The sequence below is a fragment of the Canis lupus genome, chromosome 23, assembly GCF_048164855.1.
Source record: "Canis lupus baileyi chromosome 23, mCanLup2.hap1, whole genome shotgun sequence".
Classification (NCBI taxonomy): domain Eukaryota; kingdom Metazoa; phylum Chordata; class Mammalia; order Carnivora; family Canidae; genus Canis; species Canis lupus.
The window spans coordinates 16849799-16869573 of record NC_132860.1 but is presented as its reverse complement, the minus strand read 5'-3'; the positions used below and the strand labels follow the sequence as shown (position 1 = coordinate 16869573).

The following is a 19775-nucleotide window of genomic DNA, read 5'->3' as shown; positions in this document are numbered from 1 at the left end:
TTGGAAAAATGGAGTCCTAGCTGGTTAGAGGTGAGCAAGTAGCATGTCGAAGGAGCTAAGGGTGCTAGTGGGGGTGCAGCCTCACAGGTAGCGATCTCTAGGGAACCATCTATAAAGACTTGTAGTTCCCTTTTTTCTGAAGATGCTGGCTGACACACATTTGGGTTGCCTTGCCCTTGACCGTGCTGTCACCCTGGCCAGTGTTGAGAGGCAGAGCAGAGCAAGAAATATGTGGTTTTAGAATGGGTGTCATTAAAACATGTAGGCAGAAGGGTCTATGTTAGAGGCTGAGTTACTGCTAAACTATATCCAAGGTCAAGACCAAGTTGATTTGAGCCACTTATATCATCAGTTAAACTTGGTCCTGACCATCACAAAGTGTTTAATTTTGGCCATGTAGAATGATAGGAATTGGATCCCAGGAGGCCACTGGCCTTTAGTATATACATGGGCAGAGGGGAGCTCAGCAAAAGGAAGCAAGCTACACAAGGCTTTTAGTTGTGGCTTGTTCTCTTGAGTAAGCCCTGTCCTGGAGTAGGGCACTAGTGCAGCAGCAAATCGTGGATAGAAAAGGTGCCTTTGCTCTTCAGGTATCTGATGGGACAGGGAAGAGTCAGTCCTATTCATCCAGCCTCAGGAGAGGGTTTATTCTTCAGAGTCTTCTACAGCCACGCAAGACCCTGATTTCACCTCTGCTGCTATGAATTTGTGTATAAAAATAAATGTATCCCTTCCTTTTCATCATTTTATGTATGAAACTGAGAAGTGCTTCATTCTGATGAGAGGTGCCTGATATAACCCAGTGAGAGTCCTCCTTGACTGTTTAAATGCTGTGGTATAATCAAAGTGCCTTGTTTTCTTTGTCGTTTAATCCTTTTTTTTATTGTGGAATAGATTGGATTTACAAAACAGTACACTTGGCAAATATCATAAAATGAATACCTGTGTAAACAATATCCAGGTCAAGAAATAGGACATTAAATGCCCTGACTTTTTAAAAGCATTCTCTGCTCATCGAGGCTCCCATTGGCCAGTCTAACCAGTGCTTCTCTTTGCCAGACATCACCGCAACAGCAACAGCAACAGTGACTCGGACGAGGGAGAGCGGCGGAAGAAACACGCCTCTTCGGAGAGCGATTCTGATGAGAACCAAAATAAGTCTGGCAGCGAGGCCGGCAGTCCCCGGAGGCCCCGCAGACAGGAGTCAGATGAGGATTCAGACAGTGACCAGCCATCCAGAAAGAGAAGGCCCTCAGGTTCTGAACAGTCTGACAATGAGTCTGTGCAGTCCGGGAGAAGCCGCTCTGGAGGTTCCGACATGGACTCTCGCCCTGCTTCTCCGAGTGCCGAGTCAGAGCACGATTCCGAGAGAGGCTCTGATAACGAGGGCTCTGGCCAAGGCTCTGGGAATGAATCCGAACCAGAGGGATCCAACAATGAGGCCTCGGATCGGGGCTCAGAACGTGGGTCAGATGAGAGCGACTAGGTTTTATTTCATAAATAAGCTTCATCTCTGGAGGAAACTTTTTTAATATATGAAAGCTGTGACTAAAAAAAAAAAGTTTAGTCAAACAATTGTGAAATTTTTCCTAAGGCAGTTTTTTTTTCTACCCATTTGTATATTACTAAACCCCAAGAGATATTTCCTGTGCTAGAGTCCAATATTTGAGTCTCTTGAGCAAATGAAGAACGTGACTATTCTTCAGTATGGTACAATTCCACCTGTCATATGTGAAAACTGCAGTAAAAATAAACCCAGATGCTAAATCATTCCTACAGAGGTTTGACTGAAACTGGCAGACGTCTCATCATCTTTGTATGTTAAGCAGCATACTGTTTTGATTTTTATTGCAATCTTTTACCAAGTGGTGCAAGAAACTTGGTTTTCATGTTTTTGTTCATTTGAAGTTTAGATTGAGAATATTTTTATTTTCTGGAGAAAGATATCTACTGTATAATTGCACCAAAGTACGAGTGGAAGGAAGGTTTTCTTCAGTAGTGTAATACTGCAGCCATGTAGATAAAATCACAAATATATAATTTGTTAGGTCAAATAAAATGTGGAAAAATGCTTTTCTGTTAGTAGAATGCAAAGACCTACATAAGCCACACAATAAAATTCTTTTACCAACTTTTATGGGTAACATGTCATTTTTATTTGCTCAGTATATTTCTTTATGAAAATTTACAATTAGTAAACTATGCAAATATTTGGAAGAATCTGAACTAAGCTGAGGTTGTTTATTTTTTTTTGAGGTTGTTTACTTAAAACTTTCATCATTTTTTAAAAGGTTTTATTTTTAAGTAACCTCTAAGCCCAATGTGGGTCTCAAACTTAGAACCCCAAGATCAAGTCTTACGCTTTACTGACTGAGCTAGCCAGGCACCCCAAAACCTTGATAATTTTTTATAGATTTGTGGAGTTTAAGACACAAACTGGTATGTATTTTTATTTTCAGTAATCCAGTGATTAATGATTTATGAGTAACATTTTTATGTTGCATTTTATGGCGTATAAAAAAGCTTTAATTAATTTAGGGGCACCTGAGTGGCTCAGTTGGTTAAGCGTCCAACTCTTATTTTGGCTCAGCTCACGATCTCAGGGTCGTGAGATCAAGCTCCACATCGGACTCTGCGCTGGGCATGGAGCCTGCTTAAGATTCTCTCTCCCTCTCTTTTTACTTCCTTTGTGCTTTCTCTCTACAAATAAATAAAACCTTTACAAAAAAAAAAGTTGTATTTAGTCAACAAGTATCATGATTACAACAAGAGTAATGTTTGCACAGGTAGTGAGTGCAGAAGGGAGGATAAAATCAAAGCAAGGTTTCCTGAAGGACGGGAGACCTGCGATGACTCAAGGGACAGGACAAGTAGAGAGTCAAGGGAGGGCGTCTGAGGCTGTGGGAGGCGCGTGTGCAACTCAACTAGAATGTAAGAGGCAATATGAATCTCTGCCTTTGAAGGACGAAGAGCCTGAGATTCAGAAGTTAACGCAGCTAGTGAAAGGGGAGATTCGAACTAGAATCCAGGCCTCTGCTCTTTCCATTATGTCACGTATAACTTGAGGTGATCTACTTAATCCCCAAGTGACAAAAATCTAAGTTAAAGAACATTTCCCAAAAAAAATAAAGAACATTTCCCAACAGATGACTCAACATCAAGCAGTAACTAAAGTATGTTGGTAGAAGGTCCTTTGGGCAGCTATTTATGAAGGAGGGATTGAGCATCATGCTGCTTCCCTGCTTCAGGTTTTGGCTACAAAGGTGTTTAGTCCATGTCCTGATTTGTAATTTTGGTCAGTGCCACCTCAAAACGGGCATTTCCTCCAGGTGGGCCTCAGGTTAGCAGAGCAGCAGTGTTCTCCCCTGGCCATGGGTCCCACGTCAGAAGCCACTGCGAGGTTTCTTCTGGCTTGACTCCCCTCTAGCCACAGTTTGGAGCCTGGAGATGACAGAAATGATCAAGAATTGGGAAATGCCCCTGAGGAAGGGGAAAGCCCTTCCGACAAAAATAGCCTTTGGTCTGCTGCCACCCGCTGCCCTCAGGAACTCATGGTCCTGGAGGCCGTGTGCTAGGATCAGCCTTCAATTTCTTTCCTTCCCTTTTTTTTTTCAAAGTATAATTGACATTTTTTTATTTCTTTCAAATGTACAGCATAATGGTTTGATATTTGTATATATTGCAAAATAATCACATTTCTCGTTAACATCCATCACCACACATAATGACAAAAATGGAAAACAGTATGGAAGTTCCTCAAAAAAAAAAAAAAAAAAAAAAAGAACTAATAGGGACGCCTGGGTGACTGACTCAGTGGTTGAGCATCTGCCTCTGGCTCAGGGAGTTGATCCTGGGGTCTGGGGATCAAGTCCCACGTCGGGCTCCCTGCGTGGAGCCTGCTTCTCCCTCTGCCTGGGTCTCTGCCTCCCTCTCTCTCTCTCTCTCTGTCTCTCATGAATAAAATCTTTAAAAAAAAAAAAGTAAGATGCCAGGCAGCTGGAGCCAGGCGCAGTGCGGAGATGGCTTCCACGGCCTCCCTGCCTGAGTGCAGCTCCGTTGGCCCCCAGAGAGTGGCCAGGCTGAGGGCCTGAACCAGCAAACCCGCCTCTTTCACAGAAAGACGGGTTTTTTCAGTGTGCTGTCTACGCAGTGGCCGAACGGCTCTGAAGCTCCCAGCCCGGCCGGACCCAGGACCGCAAGGCCCCAGGCGCCCAGTGCTGCGTCCCCTGGGATACAGGCACAAAAACAGGGTCACCGTAAAACCCCGGGCACCAGGTGTGTGTAGCAGGTCCTCTCTGGGGAGCACAGCAGAGGGGCGATGTGGAGATGGTGCCCAAAGACGCCCCGGGGGAGGGCAGAAGGCGCCTGCCAGGGTCAGGCCAGAGTGTCCCAGCAGGCCCCTGCCCCCTGCCCCCCCTGCCCCCCTGCCCCCTGCCCCCACCCTCCAAGCCCCCCTGCCAACCTGCCCCCCCTGCACCCACCCCCAGCCCCCCCACCCCCGTTGGGCCCTTTAAGTTGAGCAATGAGCTTCTTTCCCAGAAAGACTGAGCACTTTTCGAACCTGCTGCTGCGCGGAGGTGGGGGCCGGGGAGGGGGCCCAGGAGCCGGTCCTGTGTGCCGAGCCCAGGCATGTGCTGCGCTTGAGCCTCGGGGCCTCAGAACCAGCTGTCTGGGGGCTGCCTTTCCGGAGCGAGTTTCAAAGTTAGGGTGCCAAGTCCTCAGGGAGAAGCTCTGGGTTCCTGAGTTCCCTCCCAACTGTGGGCTGCTGTCCAGGGGTGGGGGTGACGGGTGGGGCAGGGGTGGGGAGGGATTAACGGTGAGGTGCTTTCTCGGCCTTTCCTACCCGTTTTGATGTGATTTTTCTTCTGGATGTGAAGGAGTCGTTCTGCTGGTTTGGGTCTTTCTCCCCTAGAAATGGTTCCATGGGTGACCGTAGATTCCTCGGGCCCAAGGGGGCAGGTGGGTCCAGGACCCTGCCGTGTCGCCGTCTTGAATGGGAGCCCCAGCCCCCCACTTAGTGGGGTGTGGGTCCGCAGGAGAGGCCCACCGAGTGGTTGGTTTTGAGCGGGACACGGGAACCCAGGTGTCCCCGAGGGAATCTCGCCTTGTGACGCTGACACGCCAGGTGACCCTGAGCAAATTACTTCCTAGTCAGGCCGCTCTCCCTTCTGTAAAACAAGCCACTTCTACATCGTGAGGTTTTTCTTTTCTGTTTTTTTTTTTTTTTTTTTTAAAGATTGATTTATTTTAGAGAGAGCACGTGGTGGGAGGGGGAGAGGGAGAGAGAGAATCTCAGGCAGGCTCCCTGCCCAGTGCTCACGGCCGGTGCCCCAACGGGGGGCTTGAACTCACGACCCTGAGACCATAACCCGAGGTGAAATCAAGAGTCGGACTCCTGGGCAGCCCCGGTGGCCCAGCGATTTAGCGCCTGCCCTGGGCCCAGGGTGTGATCCTGGAGGCCCGGGATCGAGTCCCGCGTCGGGGCCCCCGCATGGGGCCTGCTTCTCCCTCTGCCTGTGTCTCTGCCTCTCTCTCTCTCTCCCTCTCTCTCTGTGACTCTTGTGAATAAACAAAATCTTAAAAATAAATAAATAAATAAATAAAATTTTGTTTCGATCTAGGCAAGAAAACCCACTTTCCTCTACCGAAATTGCTCGTTTTAAAGCCGAGTTTTCCTAGGCGGGCAATCCCTCCCTTGCCGCCAAAGGCTGCACCTACCTGCTGTAGGATTCGGACGGCGGCTCCGCAATGAGCCTGTGATGGACTCGCCGCACAGTCCTCCTCCCGGGACGGAACCGGGCCGACTGCCTGGCCCCGTTTGCCGAGCTCGGTGATGCTTGTCTGATGTTTAGACGGAGTGGGGTCTAGGTCGGTTACACTTTCATCGATCATTCTTGAAACAAGTTCTTGCTTCTGCCCAATTCCTCTGGAGAAAAATATTTTTGTACAGGTTTTATTTATTTATTTGAGAGAGAGAGAGAGAGAGAGAGAGAGAGAGAGAGAGAGCACGAGCAGGGGGAGAGGCAGAGGGAGAGGGGAGCTGAGGGTGGAGCCTGATGCAGGGCTTGAGTCCAGGACCCTGAGATCATGACCTGAGCTGAAATCAGGAGTTGGACACTTAACCAACTGAGCCACCCAGGCGGCCCCTGGAGAAAAATATTTTTAATCTCCAGGAAATGTTGACTTTCCTGGAGCTTTCTAAGTTTCCCTTGTTTCGATTCCACTGACAAAGAATTTCTTCCCTGGGAGAGTAAGTACCCAATAGAGTCAAGATAGACCTTTTAAAGGAGACTAGTATCTGCTTCTAAAACCAGAATTTGGAGCACAGGGGCCCCTGGGTGGCTCAGTTGGTTAAACATCTGCCTCCAGCTCAGGTAGGTCATGGTCCCAGGGTCCCGGGATTGAGCCCCACACCAGGCTCTCTGCTCAGTGGGGAGCCTGCTTCTCCCTCTCCCTCTGCTGCCCTCCCCCCCTGCTTGTGTGCTCTCTCTCTAATAAATGAATAAGTAATCTTTAAAAAAAAGAAAGAAAAAGAACTTGGAGCACAACCCAGTGTGGTTTTTTTCCCTAAAGGTAGTTTCTGATGCTTTGGTCTTTGGGAGTTGTTAGTGTTGCACATGGCCATTGTAATGCTTGCCCTGCATCCTCAGGAGCCCAGGGGAGGGTAGATGCTACTGGCAAATCAAGTTCATCGGTCCATCCACTGACTTGGGAGGAGCAAATCAGGAGACTGCAGCCTGTCATCAGGGCCTCACGTGGCATCAGGCCCTGGCTTCTAGCCCGGCTCTGACACACTGGTGTGACGAAGCACTTCCCTTTTCGGCCTCAGTATCCCTATCTATAAAATAAGGTTGTTTGAGATCCTTTTAAGTTAAACACTCCGAGGTCATTGCAGAGACTTTTGTCCAGACTGTCCTGTCTACCACAACTGCCTGAGTAACTTCAGGTCTTTCTGTTCCAAGAAATTGGAAACCATGCCTGCTATTTCAAGCCTAATTTTTCCATAGATACAGATAGATTTTATTTTTTTGCCTATGAAATATATATATATATATATATTCATTCTTGATTTTTGCTTTTATTTGTTCTATTTACTACAGCCAAAATGTGTTTTGTAACATTTGTCATTCTGAACACATTGAGTTGTAGAAAATATCTTGACTTTTTGGCATTTTCCTTGACCTGGCTCATCTATTCTAGATCGCCACTACCGCAGCACTGGAAGGGCAACTTTGTGCTTGTTCATGTGGTCCACAGCTAAGTAGTGAAGAGAACACTTAATGAGTGCAAGACATCGGGGCTGGATTTTGAGGTGTCTTATCCAGAAGTCACTAAATTCGTGAATTCACCTTCTTGTGGGTCCTGGCTCCCAAATCTCTAATCCAGTGTGTTCCCCAGCAAGTTTTCCCTGCAACACTAGTCCCAAGAGAGACTCCTTAAAGAAGAATTCTATAGCCAAATAAGTTAGGAAAATGCTGAATTCTATATTCCTTTGCAGTTAGGATGCTTTCAGTGATAAACCACAGGAAACGATATTTCAAATGGATTTAATAATAAAGATTATTGTGTCTTGTGCTGGACATCTGAGGGTGGGAGGAGGAAGGGACACTTCAATCAGGAGACAGTATTGTCAAAAACCCAAGCTTCATTCACTCATTTTATCGCACATACAGAAGAAGGTGTAATGTAGTAAATATGACCGTAGTACAAATACCTCTGCCCCTACCAGAGGCTGCCTGCGTACCCCTTCTCAGCTGCTCTCCATCCCACATGTGATACTTCTAAGAGAGGAATTTTACCCCCTTTTTGATGATCCAAGGTCCATATTTCAAATACTTGTTATTGTCGTGTGCTCCTACAGTAAGTGAGGTCAAACAGCCTCCTCACTTTTGCCCTGAACGACCTCAGACTATATATATATATATTTTTTTTTTAAGATTTTATTTATTTATTCATGAGAGACACAGAGAGAGAGATATAGGCAGAGATACAAGCAGTCTCCATGCAGGGAGCCCGATGCGGGACCCGATCCTGGGACCTCAGGATCACACCCTGGGCCTAAGGCAGGCGCTAATCCACTGAGCCACCCAGGGATCCCCTGACCTCAGACTATATTGATTGAAGTAATCTCTTCATATGTCCCCACTAGTGAGTGAACCTGAGGACAGGAATTCTGTTTTCTTTCATCTATTTTCCAAGAGCCAAACATAAGGCTTTATATTTTGTTCCTCCTTTCTTTTTTAAAAGATTTTATTTATTTGAGAGAAAGAGAGCACAAGTGGGGTGTGGGGGAGGGAGGAGCGGGGGTAGAGGGAGAGGTGGGAGGATAGGGAGAAGCAGACTCCCCACAGAGCAGGGAGCCTAAGCAGGGCTCTATCCCAGGACCCTGGGATCATGACCCGAGCTGAAGGCAGACGCTTAGCTGACTGAGCCACCAGGAGTCCCTCTACTTTGTTCTTAACATTGAATCTCTTATCTAGAAATGGATGTTGGGGGAAAGGACTGGGCTCTGCTCGGGGTCTCTGGTAGCTCCTTTACTTCTCCCCTACAAGAGTTTCAACAAAATCATCTTGTTGGCGTCGTGTTTACATTGGGCCTGTGGGTGCAGCCCGGGGCCCCCTCGCAGGCGCGCTGCCCACGTCTCTGGGCGTCTGTACATTGTTAAAGTGATGGTTCCTTAGAAATCCTTCTTGCTGCTCAACAGATACTCTTCTCAGCTTTTGTAAGAGTGAAGGTACTGAGTGTTCGTCAAGCTACTGAAAGATCACTACTCTTTTTTTTTTTTAAGATTTTATTTATTTATTCATAGAGACACACACAGAGAGAGAGGCAGAGACACAGGCAGAGGGAGAAGCAGGCTCCACGCAAAGAGCCCGACGCGGGACTCGATCCAGGGTCTCCAGGATCACGCCCTGGGCTGCAGGCGGCGCTAAACCGCTGAGCCACGGGGGCGGCCCAAGATCACTTCTCTTGAGCCTGGTCCTAATAAAGGAAGCTGTGAGTTGGTGTCTAGTGCTGGGTCTCTAGACGGGCCGGGTTAATCTAAGTAGGTGAAGCGTCTCCGATAACATCTGCTCCGTGAGAGGCATCGGCGCCAACACCGTTGTTCTCTCCTGGGCTGTTTGGTTCTTCGGGACAATGCTGCTTTGATTTCTCCAATGGGGGCTCCTGCTCCAAGTTCCTTAGCTGGAGAGAAGCGGAGACTTCATTTCCTGCCCTCACCCGCTGCTGGACTGTCCTGGCCCGCTTGTGTGTAGACTCATTCCTCCCTCCCTCTCCTCCTGCTACTTCCAACTTGAGGTGGCGGCGGAAGCGAAGTGAAGGCGCTCTCTTGGACCAAGGACGTGTGGCAAGGGAGCATCACCATAATCCTTGACCTTGAGCAATGAAGTAAGGGTTGAATGCTGGGGTAGGCTCCCTGCAGCACTTGCAGGCCTCTTCTCCGTCTACCCTCAACACTTTGGCCTCAGAATCGTGCGCACCCTTCCTCTGCATGGCCCACAGAAGTCACAGAGTTCAGGTTTTCACCCCTCTGATCCTCCAGGAAGACTCAGGAACTCTTCCTGCTGGAATCTCACATCGCAAACAGCTGATCTTGTCCAAAACCTCTATTTGGGGCAGACTAGAGGCTCTCAGTTGTCACATGAACTGGCATGGACTCCCCTTGACTCCCAATGACATCTGTGCTGTGGCCATTGGCCCTGACATTTGTGCCCTGTCATGGGGACAGCAAGTACTTTACAGTTATTTGGCCCCAGGGAATGGGAGATGAGAATGGAGAAAGGGTTTGACCTTTGGAAAGAACTGGAACTCCATCCATAGTAAAAGGAGAGGAGTCATGTGTCCAGGCTGGGCTTTTGGAAGGTAGGGAGTCACGCGGGGATAAAATTGCTTTTCAGCGAAGTAGAAGCTGAGTCCCAGGCCACCACAACGGGGGACGCGATACAATCCTTGGTGGTCAGCAAGGGAGCCTGCATTATGTCGTGTATCAGGGCTTCTCATATTTTAACAGGCTTGCAAATCACCTAGAGATTCTGATCCGGTGGGTCTGGAGTGAGACCAAATATTTTGCAATTCTAACAAGCTCCCAGATGATGGCAAAGTTGTACGTCACGACAAGTGTACCCTTGCTGAGGGAACACCCGCAGTGTGTTCACTGGGACTGAGAGGCCCAGCAGGGGCTGTGATGTGGAGACACAGGGAGGGGAAGGGAAGAGTCAGATATGACTTAGGGATATGAAACCGTTATTTTGAAGAGCAGGAGAGTGGCATACCTGGGAGTGGTAAAGTCGGATGTTATAAACTTCTAAGGGTCTGGGTCCTCGGAAGAAAAGAGGGCAAAAGTGGTTGGAAAGTGCTGGTGGGAAGCAAGGTGTCCAGTGGCCCACCCAAGGCCTCTGGCATGAGGGGAAAGACAGCAGGGAGGTGATGGGCTCAAGGAGATGTCAGGTTTCCTTCAAAGCAAGAAGAGGACAGTAATGTTCAGAGAGAGATCGAGGATGTGGGACATTTGGTGGCGATAGACGATGGGACCCAGAGGGTCTGAAGGAAGGGTTTGAGGGAGAAGGGCTGGGGAGTTGGGACAGACCAGCAGGTATACAGAGAGGTTTAGGGGTGAGCGTGGGAGCGGGGGCCCTCGGGCTTCTAGTGGGCTGGGGTGGGGGTGAGACGTGATGGGGGCAAGGTGACCAGGGTAGGCTACAGAGAGCAGGGGTGCGGTCTCCGGCAGCTTGGGTCACGCAGGCATCCTTGGAGGGAGGAGGCTGGGGGGCACAAGAGCTACAGGGACGCTGTCCCTCCTGGACCCGGAGAATGGGGCGCCTCTTCCCGAGGGCCTGTTGCCTTGTGGCCCTGGGCAGGAAGGGTGTGGTTGTGCCCTTGTCTCCACGGCACGTCTCGTTACTGAGGGTGCTTTTTTACATCAATGTGGTTAAGCAGCGCAGTGGCCACGTTGCACTGGAAACAGGACTCCCTGCTCAGCATTTCCAAAGATGAAGCAGTAATTGTGCTTTGAGTCCCAAATGCCATGTACGCCCAGATATAAGGTGGCTTGAATTACAGGGTCGCTCACTCCATTCCCATGTGTTCTCTCACCGCTCAAAATGTTTTTGTGGTTTTTTTGAAGATTTTATTTATTTATTTATTTGAGAGAGAGAGTGTAAGCAGGTGGGGGGGGGGAGCAGAGGGAGAGGGAGAAGGAGAGAAACAGTCCCCACTGAGCAGGGAGCCCGATGTGGGGCTCGATGTCACAACCCTGAGATCACGACCTGAGTCAAACCCAAGAGTCGGACACTTAACCGGCTGCACCACCCCAGCACCCTTGCTCCAAAGGTTTTTTTTAATTAACTTAAGTTCATAGACTTTTGGGATACAGGCAAAATAGTTCAGTGTCTGTTAATAATATTTAATTTATTTATTACAAACGTATATTTAAAACCGCATATAAAACAAAACATTGGCTAAGAACTAGTGCTTGGGGCACCTGGGTAGCTCAGTCGGTTGAGCATCAGGTCATGATCCCTGGGTCCTGGGATCGCGCTCCCTGCTTGGTGGAAAGTCTGCTTCTTTCCCTCTGCTATTCCCCCTGCTTGTGCTCTCTCTCTCTCTCAATCTCTCTATATCAAATAAATAAAAAATTAAAAAAAAAGAACTAATGCTTTTCTCCATTCACACTTCATAAAATAATTTTCCTCATTGTCTCTAGCCATGTTCCAAACCCTCTAATGTGGTTTTTAATAGAATGTAGCCTTCTGTTCCGTGGCATTGTTTGTGATCCGGGCCTGAGAATCTGTCTATTTTTGGCTGGAAATGTACCCCATATGTTCACTCTCATCACATTAAGATTTTTGGCCTTTCCATTTGGTAGATGTGTATTGTCCACCTCCATTTCACGTACTGATTTTTATTTATTTATTTTTTAAGATTTTATTTATTGATTAGAGAGAGAGAGAGAGAGAGAGAGAGAGTGAGAGAACATGAACGGGGAGCAGGGAGAGGGAGAAGCAGGCTCCCCGCTGAGTAGGGAGCCCATGTGGGGCTCCATCCCAGGACCCCGGCTCCGAGATCACAACCTGAGCCCAAGGCAGACGGTTAACAGCCCGAGCCTCCAAGGCGCCCCATAGTGGACTGATTTTTAAAATAATCCTTGGGGCACCTGGGATCGAACTCCCTGATCAGTGCGGAACCTGATTCTCCCTCCCCACTCTGCTTGTGCTTTCTCACGATCTCTCGCGCTCTCTCTCAAATATAAAATAAATCTTTAAATTAATATTTTTTTTCGTTTTTAAAAAATATTATTTATTTATTTATTCATGAGAGACAGAGAGAGGCAGAGACCCAGGTAGAGAGAGAAGCAGGCTCCGTGCAGGGAGCCCGACGTGGGACTCGATCCTGGGTCTCCAGGATCAGGCCCTGGGCCGAAGGCAGACACCCAACCACTGAGCCACCCGGGCTCGGGCTGCCCTAAAAAAATTTTTAAGTGATCCTTAAAATGTTTATAATTTTTGCTAACTCTTTAGATTGTGTGATCACATCCCCAGGAATAAAGATTAAATCTGTGTTAAGTTTCTCTGTGCTTTTTTTGGTTTTGTTTTGTTTTCTTCACCGAGCCCACTGTGTGTGGGGGGCGGGTCTCCACACATGTCAAAAACTAGCGTTGATTGGACCATTTCAGGTTCGCGTGTCATTCCCAACCAGTACATCCTTATGCGCAAAAAAATAACTGAGAAGGTTTTGTGTCATTGGAAACAAACTGTCAGCACTAAAATGTCAGGCCAGGCCCGTTCTTGGGGGTAATTTGAGATGAAAACCTGCAGGGCTGCCATGTTCTATTTTCTCCAGCTTTGAAAATCAGCTCCAATTCTGACCATGTCTGATGGAAAACATATGAGCATCAGATTGTTCTTCCAACAACAAACTATGCGACTTTGGACAGCGGCTTCATTTGGATAGTGGCTTTGTGTCCCTTATCCCTGATTTCCTACTGATTAAATTGGGAGGACAATATTTGCATCCCAGGACCATTCTGGGAGAATCCAATGCAATAATGTATGCTGTGGGCCAGGCACATAGTTGGGGCCCCCCAAAGCTAGCCTTTTTCTTACTGATTTTTTAAAAAATATTTTATTTATTAATTCATGAGAGACACAGAGAGAGGCAGAGACATAGGCAGAGGGAGATGCAGGTTCCCTCCGGGGAGTCTGATGCAGGACTCGATCCCAGGACCCTGGGGTCACGCCCTGAGTTGAAGGCAGCCGCTCAACCACTGAGCCACCCAGGTGCCCCTTCTTACTGACTTCTAAGAGCTTTTTCTGGTTAACCCTTTATTGTGAGTATGGCAAATATTTTCTTAGTTTGTCCTTTGTTAATATTGGGACAAACAGGTTAATTAGACAAATCCATCAACGCTTTCTTTAGTGGTTTCTGGATTTTTTTTTTTCCATGCAGAGGTGGATTTTCCATGAGGTTGAAGAAGCTTATGCTTTAGGTGCCCGCACCCCCCGCACCTCCTCGGGCCCTGTACATTATTTTTTATTTTAACTTTGTATTATTTTTCTTAAAAGGGCCTCTCAAATGATTTAAAGTGCAGGCAGGCCCCACAAAATCTGGAACTGCCACCAACATGCTTAGCACGGTCACCTTGCCCCAAATTGAGAAAATCTTTGATATGACTAACTGTATCTTTTCACTCTTCTTGATGTTCTAAGTTTCCAATGCTCAAATGGATTACCAGTGTGGTAATTTTCTTCAGAGTTGATTTTTCTCAGAACTAAATAAAGCTCCACTATTCATTCATTTGTTCATCCAAGTGCTTCCCTTCCCTTTTGCAACCAGCTGAGCAGTGAAGTAGGTTTAGGGTAGGGGACCAGTAGGGGGTGCCTGGTAGGCATTGTGGCTGCAGCGATGGGGGTGCTGGTATAGCAGTGCAGGTGTATTCATTTCCTAGGCCTGAAATTGCCTTAAAACGACCGAAGTGTACTCTCTCATCATTCTGGAGGCCAGAAGTCTGAAATCAAGATGTTGGTTGGACACCTGAGGACTGTAGGGGAGAACGCGTTCCATACTGTTCTCTTAGCTTCCACTGTTGCTGGCGGTCCTTGGCATCTCTTGACTTGTAGAGACATCAGTCCAATCTCCACCTCTGTCATCATGCGACAGTCTCCCTCTGTGTCTATATGTGTCTCTTTTCATACAAGGACACCATCATATTGGACTAGGATCCACCCTAAAGACCTCAACTTGATTACATCTGGTCAAAGACCTGATTTCCAAGTAAGGTTACATTCACAGTACCTGGAGTGAGGACTCCAACCTATCTTTTGGCTGGGGCACAACTCAACCCATAACAGGGGGATCTGGAGGCTGTCTGTTCCTCACCTCAGGTGCTGTGGCACAACCTTTGAAGGCACCTGCTCTTCAGGTGCTCGCCCAGGTCTGGTTGCCCACTCCCAGGAAGGAGGAGCTCACTGCCTCTGGGCAAATCTCTTCCTTTCTTTCCTTTCCTTCTTTTCCCCCGCATCGGGCTCAGCAGTGATCAGTGATGAGTGCTGGCTCCTGAAATGCAGTACAGGGTTTGAGTGATGACCCCACGACAACACTGTGTCCCAGCACATCAAAAGAGGACACAGAAGGTGCTCATCACTACTTGAAGAAATGAAAGACTTTAAGCAAGCTGCTTCACTTTTTTGAGACTCAGTTTCCTCATCAATGAAATGGAGATAATAAAGTACCTGCCTCAAAGAGGTTGGGAAGATTAAATGAGATGATTAACAGACCTAATCTCGACTGCATATACTACATGCTAAAGCAATGGTAGCTCGAATAATCACAATAATATGCCATAGCAAAGCATGGGTAATACTAATGAATGAGTAATATTATCAATAAATAATAATAGCGATCCTCCAAAGGCAGTCCACTCCATTTAGAATAAGAGCCACCTGCCTGGGTGGGTCAGCAGTTGAGGGTCTGCCTTTGGCTCAGGACGTGATCCCAGGATCGAGTCCCGCATCGGGCTTCCCACATGGAGCCTGCTTCTCCCTCTGCCTGTGTCTCTGCCTCTTTCTGTGTCTCTCATGAATAAAGAAATAAAACCTTTAAAAATAAAAAAGCCACAGTCCTCACTGCATCTGGCTAGTTCACATGCTCCTTTGCCACTCTCTGGCTCAGGCCCCTACTCTGCTCAGCTGCACTGGCTCCCTCATTGTTCCTCGCACGCCCTGTGTGTTCCCATCTCTGGGCCTTTGGCTTGGCTTCTCCCATGCCTGGAAAGTTCTTCCTCCAGATATCTGCATAATTCAGTCCCTCACTATTTAGATCTTTGCTGCAGGGTCACTTCCATATAAGATCTTCCTGAATACTCTATTTCAGCGAGCATTCACATCACTCCCTATTACTGTTTTATTTCTCTACGTATACCATTTTTTAAAAAGATTTTATTTATTTGAGATAGAGCACAAGCACGAGCAGGGGTGGGGGATGAGATGCAGAGGGAGAGGGAGAAGCAAGCTCCCCACTGAGAAGAGCCTGATGCGGGCCTCGACCCCAGGACCCCGGGATCATGACCTGAGCTGAAGGCAGACACTGAGCCGACTGAGCCACCCAGGTGCCCCGCATAGCACTACCTAATGGACCCTATACACTTGTTTCTTCTCTCTCTCCTACCAGCCAGAACGTGTGCCCCTTAAGAGCCTTTGCCTCGTTCACGTCACATCCCTAGCGCCGCAGAGTGCCCAGCATGTGGTTGGTACTCCCTAAGTATTGCTGGGATGGACGGACCTGTAGAGCAGTCTCGTACCTGTCCTTGCAACGACCCGAGGAGGTGGCCAAACAAAGGATAAGGCAGGTGAAGCCCAGAGAGGCGGAGCAGCGGCCTAAGCTCCTGGAACTCATTCCTCGGGAAGCTGGGGTGCCCAGGCTCTGAGTGAGTCCCACGCAGACCTGAGCGGCCCCCAGGGATTCAGGGCTTGTCAGTCCCACTGCTGCATCGTGTGTGGCTTCAGGGCCTGTGTCTGCTCCCCTCTGCTCTCTGCTCAGACGTCTCCCCGACCAGAGCCCAGGGTTTCCTTGGAGGACACCCCTTGGAAGGCGGTCTCCCCATCCAGCGGGGCCAGGGAGCTTGGGAAGTCCCTGTCCTCCAGGCCCCGCGGCAGAGCTGGTGTCCGAAGCTGCTCTACGCTGCCACCTCCAGGAGAAGAGGGCAGACGTCCCTCGCTCAGAAGCGGTGTGGACTCTGCCTCCGGGGGTTCAACGCCTCTGCCCAGAGAGCCCCCCTTCCAATGCTCCTCAGGAGAGTGACTCTTCCCTGAAGTCCCGGCTTCTCCAGCGCGCTTCCCTCTCTGCGCTCAGGCGGCCCATCGCCTGCCCATGGCTGCACGGCCCACCCCGGTGTCCCCGCTGCACAGAGGGCTCTCGCGGGGAGAGCTGGTGTCTTCGTCCTGCTGTGCCCCGAGCGCTCAGGGCTGGCAGTGATGAGGTGCTCACCTTTGAAGTTCCGAATGAATAAATTAATGTGGGGAGCTGAGTGCTTTGGAACTGGATTGGAAGCAAGACCTAGTGCAGAGAGGGACAAGAGGTATCATACTGTAGGTGTGAACTACAGCCACTTGCCAGAGTTGCCAAGAGGTCAATGAGGTTGAGTTCAAGATCGGACTCTTACCCAGGAATCTATCTGGACACTGACCCCAAGTTTGTAGTTTGTGTTCTTTGAGAGTTGTACTTTTTAAAAATTGTCCTACATTGTTTATTAGGTAAGAATTGTGCAAATATTACTTACATCAGCAGTAATGGTGGAGCTGGAGAGTGTTGTGTCTTCTCCATGCCGCTTGGCAAGAACCACCAATAGATGGTGGAACTTGGGACCCTTTCCAAGGCCACGGCTCTTGCGGCCTGTGGATGTCAGCCCTTGAATCTCCCTGTGCTTGTGGATTGCTTGGTGATCCACCGGGTGTCAGGGTTTCTGATGATAGTTTTATGGAATGGATCAATGAAGATAATCTCAAAGAACTTGTATATGGAATCTTCACCGGCCCGATGGGAAGTCAAGACGCTCAGAGCCGCACAGTGGCGTCCAGCTCATGCCTCTGCATCAGACTGAAGGCTTCTGGCAAACCAGCTGGTTAACAACCATGATGGACCAGCTTGCTGTCGTAGCGCCCTTAGGAACTGGAGGTTTGTGGCCACCACGACACACACAAATCTGATATAGGGCATAAACTTGCTTGGCCTTGAACCCCAGTCGTGGGCTTCGTCAGGCGGGGTCGGGGGGTGAGCTGTGGAGCGCTTCTTCCTCCAGAGCTCCCGGATGTACTTGTAAGAGCCCATCTTGGCTTCCCTTTGAGCCGATGGCTGCTGACGGACAGAAAGAACTTTTCTCCCACAACCCTTTTTGGGCTCAAGAATCGCACCTTCTTCCTCATGTCCCAATTATAGAAAATTCAGGTTCTCCAAAACCTGGATTCATCGTCGCATCCCATATCTATTTATTGGTACTTGGTATGTGTCCAGCATTGTGCTAATAAGCCCTGAGAATCGAGGAATGGACAAAAGACACCCGCACCCGGGAGCTCTTCTCGGCACAGTGGGAGGGCAGGCAGTAAGTGGGTGGTCAAAATGCAGAGGGGGTAAGTGCTAGATGGGGCGGTGGGGTAGAGGCCTCCTAGCAGACAGTGGCGGCTGTCTACCCACGCTCCCTTCCCGAGTTCTTCCTTCCCTCCCACCTTGGGAGTCTTTGTGGGAGTCAAGGACTGCCTGACACAGCAGTGGCCCAAAGGGCCAGATCCACGCTCTGCTAACATGAAAAAAGGCAGCGAAGGGTGAACTCGAGACCTAAGCCCGTGAGTTGTGGGCTCCTGCCTGGGGCTCTGAACCCAGACCTGGTATCACTGGGAGAGGAAGATACTGGCACAGGAGGCTCTGGGGTTTGATGGGGCTTACAACACTGCTCTGGCCAGGGGAGTTCTGGGATGCAGGCTACCCGGCTTTCCCCTTACCCCCTTCGTTTCTAGCCTGGTTCTCTGGGCTTTCTTTGCATCCCTTAAGTGGAGTTCCAGTAAGTTCTACTTACTTTGTCCAGGGTACATTTCTCCCTGCAACTAAGAACTCTTGAATGGTACCAACTCCTCAATCTTGGCAGAGGAAGGTAAGCTTTCCATATGTGGGACACCCATGCTAATTCTTGAAGGGCAAAGTAAGAATAAGCTAGATGAAGAGGTGGGAACAGCAAGGAGAGCAATGTTCCAGGAAGAGGAAACAACATGTAGAGGTCAAGACACAAGAAAGAAAAAAATACATATATAAAGGAGTAAACAGCAGGTAGCTACTGCATTAAGGAATTTAAAATTTCTTGAGGTAAACTTGGGAGTCCCTAAAAGGCAGAAGGAGTTTCTTGAGGTAAACTTAGGAGTCCCTAAAAGGCAAAAGTCCCTAAAAGGCCAGAGTTTTATAACCACTCTGATATAGAGAATGGACTGGAAGGAGAGCAAGATGAACGGGAGGGCGACCGTTTGGAAGTCCATTGCAGTAGTTCAGTCATGACACCGTGGGGCCTGGACCAGGGCCGTGCAGTGGAGATGGGGGAAGAGGTTGAAGTCAAGGGCCTCGATGGTGATTATGGAAGATGAACGGAACATTGGATCGGTTGGGAAGGAGGGCTCAGATGGGGGAAGCATTCAGGCCAGGACGTTGATTTGGGGGTTAAAGTGCTTGCGGCACATTCAGATAAAATGTCCAAGAGCCGGTTGGATGTCAACTGATGATCTGGGAAGATGTAGACTCGATAGATGGTCTTCAGACTGTCGATGGGAATTGGAGCTCTAAGAGTGGAGTGTTGAGAACAGTACTATGCCTGAGTCAGGCTAGAAAAGAGGGCCTTCAAAGATGGAAAAGCCTGAAGGCAAAGAACCAACTATTGACTGCTTTTGATAGGTCAGCCCATTGGACGTGCCTGAATGGAAGCTCAGGATGGAAGCAGCTCTTCTGAGACATTAGAAAAGCTACTGAGAAGGTAAAGTAGGAATTCACACAGATCAAAGGCCTACTTCTGTGGGACTATCTTGCTTGGCATTCACATTACCTTTAGTTCTCATGCCCTTTGCACCCCCCCTTTAAAAAATTTATGAACGACACAGAGAGGCAAAGACAGAAGAAGCAGGCTCCCAGGACCAGGATCACATCCTGAGCCAAAGGCAGATGCTCAACCGCTGAGCTACCCAGGCATCCATCCCTTGGTCCTATTTAAAAAAAATAAATAAAATCAACTCAGAGGAATGAAACAAAGTATCCTGCCTGAGAAGACACTGCTCACCAGTCAGGATAAACACCAGCTTAGAACTCAAGTCTGAGTTCCTTCCACTATCTCTACATCCAGATCTTACCACATAGGGCAAGTTGATTATGCTTGTGATTTAATTCGATAAAATATGCTGTGTAGCGCCACTGTTCTAGCTGCTGGGGAAACAGCAATGAACAAAAAACTTTCAATCTCATATTCTGGAAGGAGTCAGATAAAAAACATGCAGGAAGTCACAATGGTGGACAGCAATACCTAAAATAGGTTGGGATATATCAAGTTATGTGTTCAGTTACATTTTTAAATTGAACAGACAGGGACGCTTGAGTGGCTCAGTGGGTTGAGTGTCTGCCTTCGGCTCAGGTCATGATCCCAGGGTCCTGGGATCGAGTCCCACGTCAGGCTCCCTGCTCAGTGGGACTCTTGCTTCTCCCTCTTCCTCTGCCTGCCACTCTGCCTACTTGCTGTGTCAAATAAAAAAAAAAAT

At 48.5% G+C, this 19775-nt stretch overlaps 1 protein-coding gene and 1 pseudogene across 1 annotated transcript in view; one reads left to right on the top strand and one right to left on the bottom strand.

The window, feature by feature from the left end:
• The window catches only part of CTR9 (CTR9 homolog, Paf1/RNA polymerase II complex component), a 34023-nt gene extending 31888 nt beyond the window's left edge, over positions 1-2135 (top strand). The window contains exon 25 of the mRNA XM_072794075.1: positions 1060-2135. Within this exon, the coding sequence (XP_072650176.1) occupies positions 1060-1486 (427 nt within the window). The 3' untranslated portion in view covers positions 1487-2135. The remainder of the gene's footprint in view (positions 1-1059) is intronic.
• A 9307-nt stretch (positions 2136-11442) lies between these two features.
• On the bottom strand, positions 11443-17913 carry LOC140614786 (large ribosomal subunit protein eL15-like; annotated as a pseudogene).
• Positions 17914-19775: the final 1862 nt, after the last annotated feature.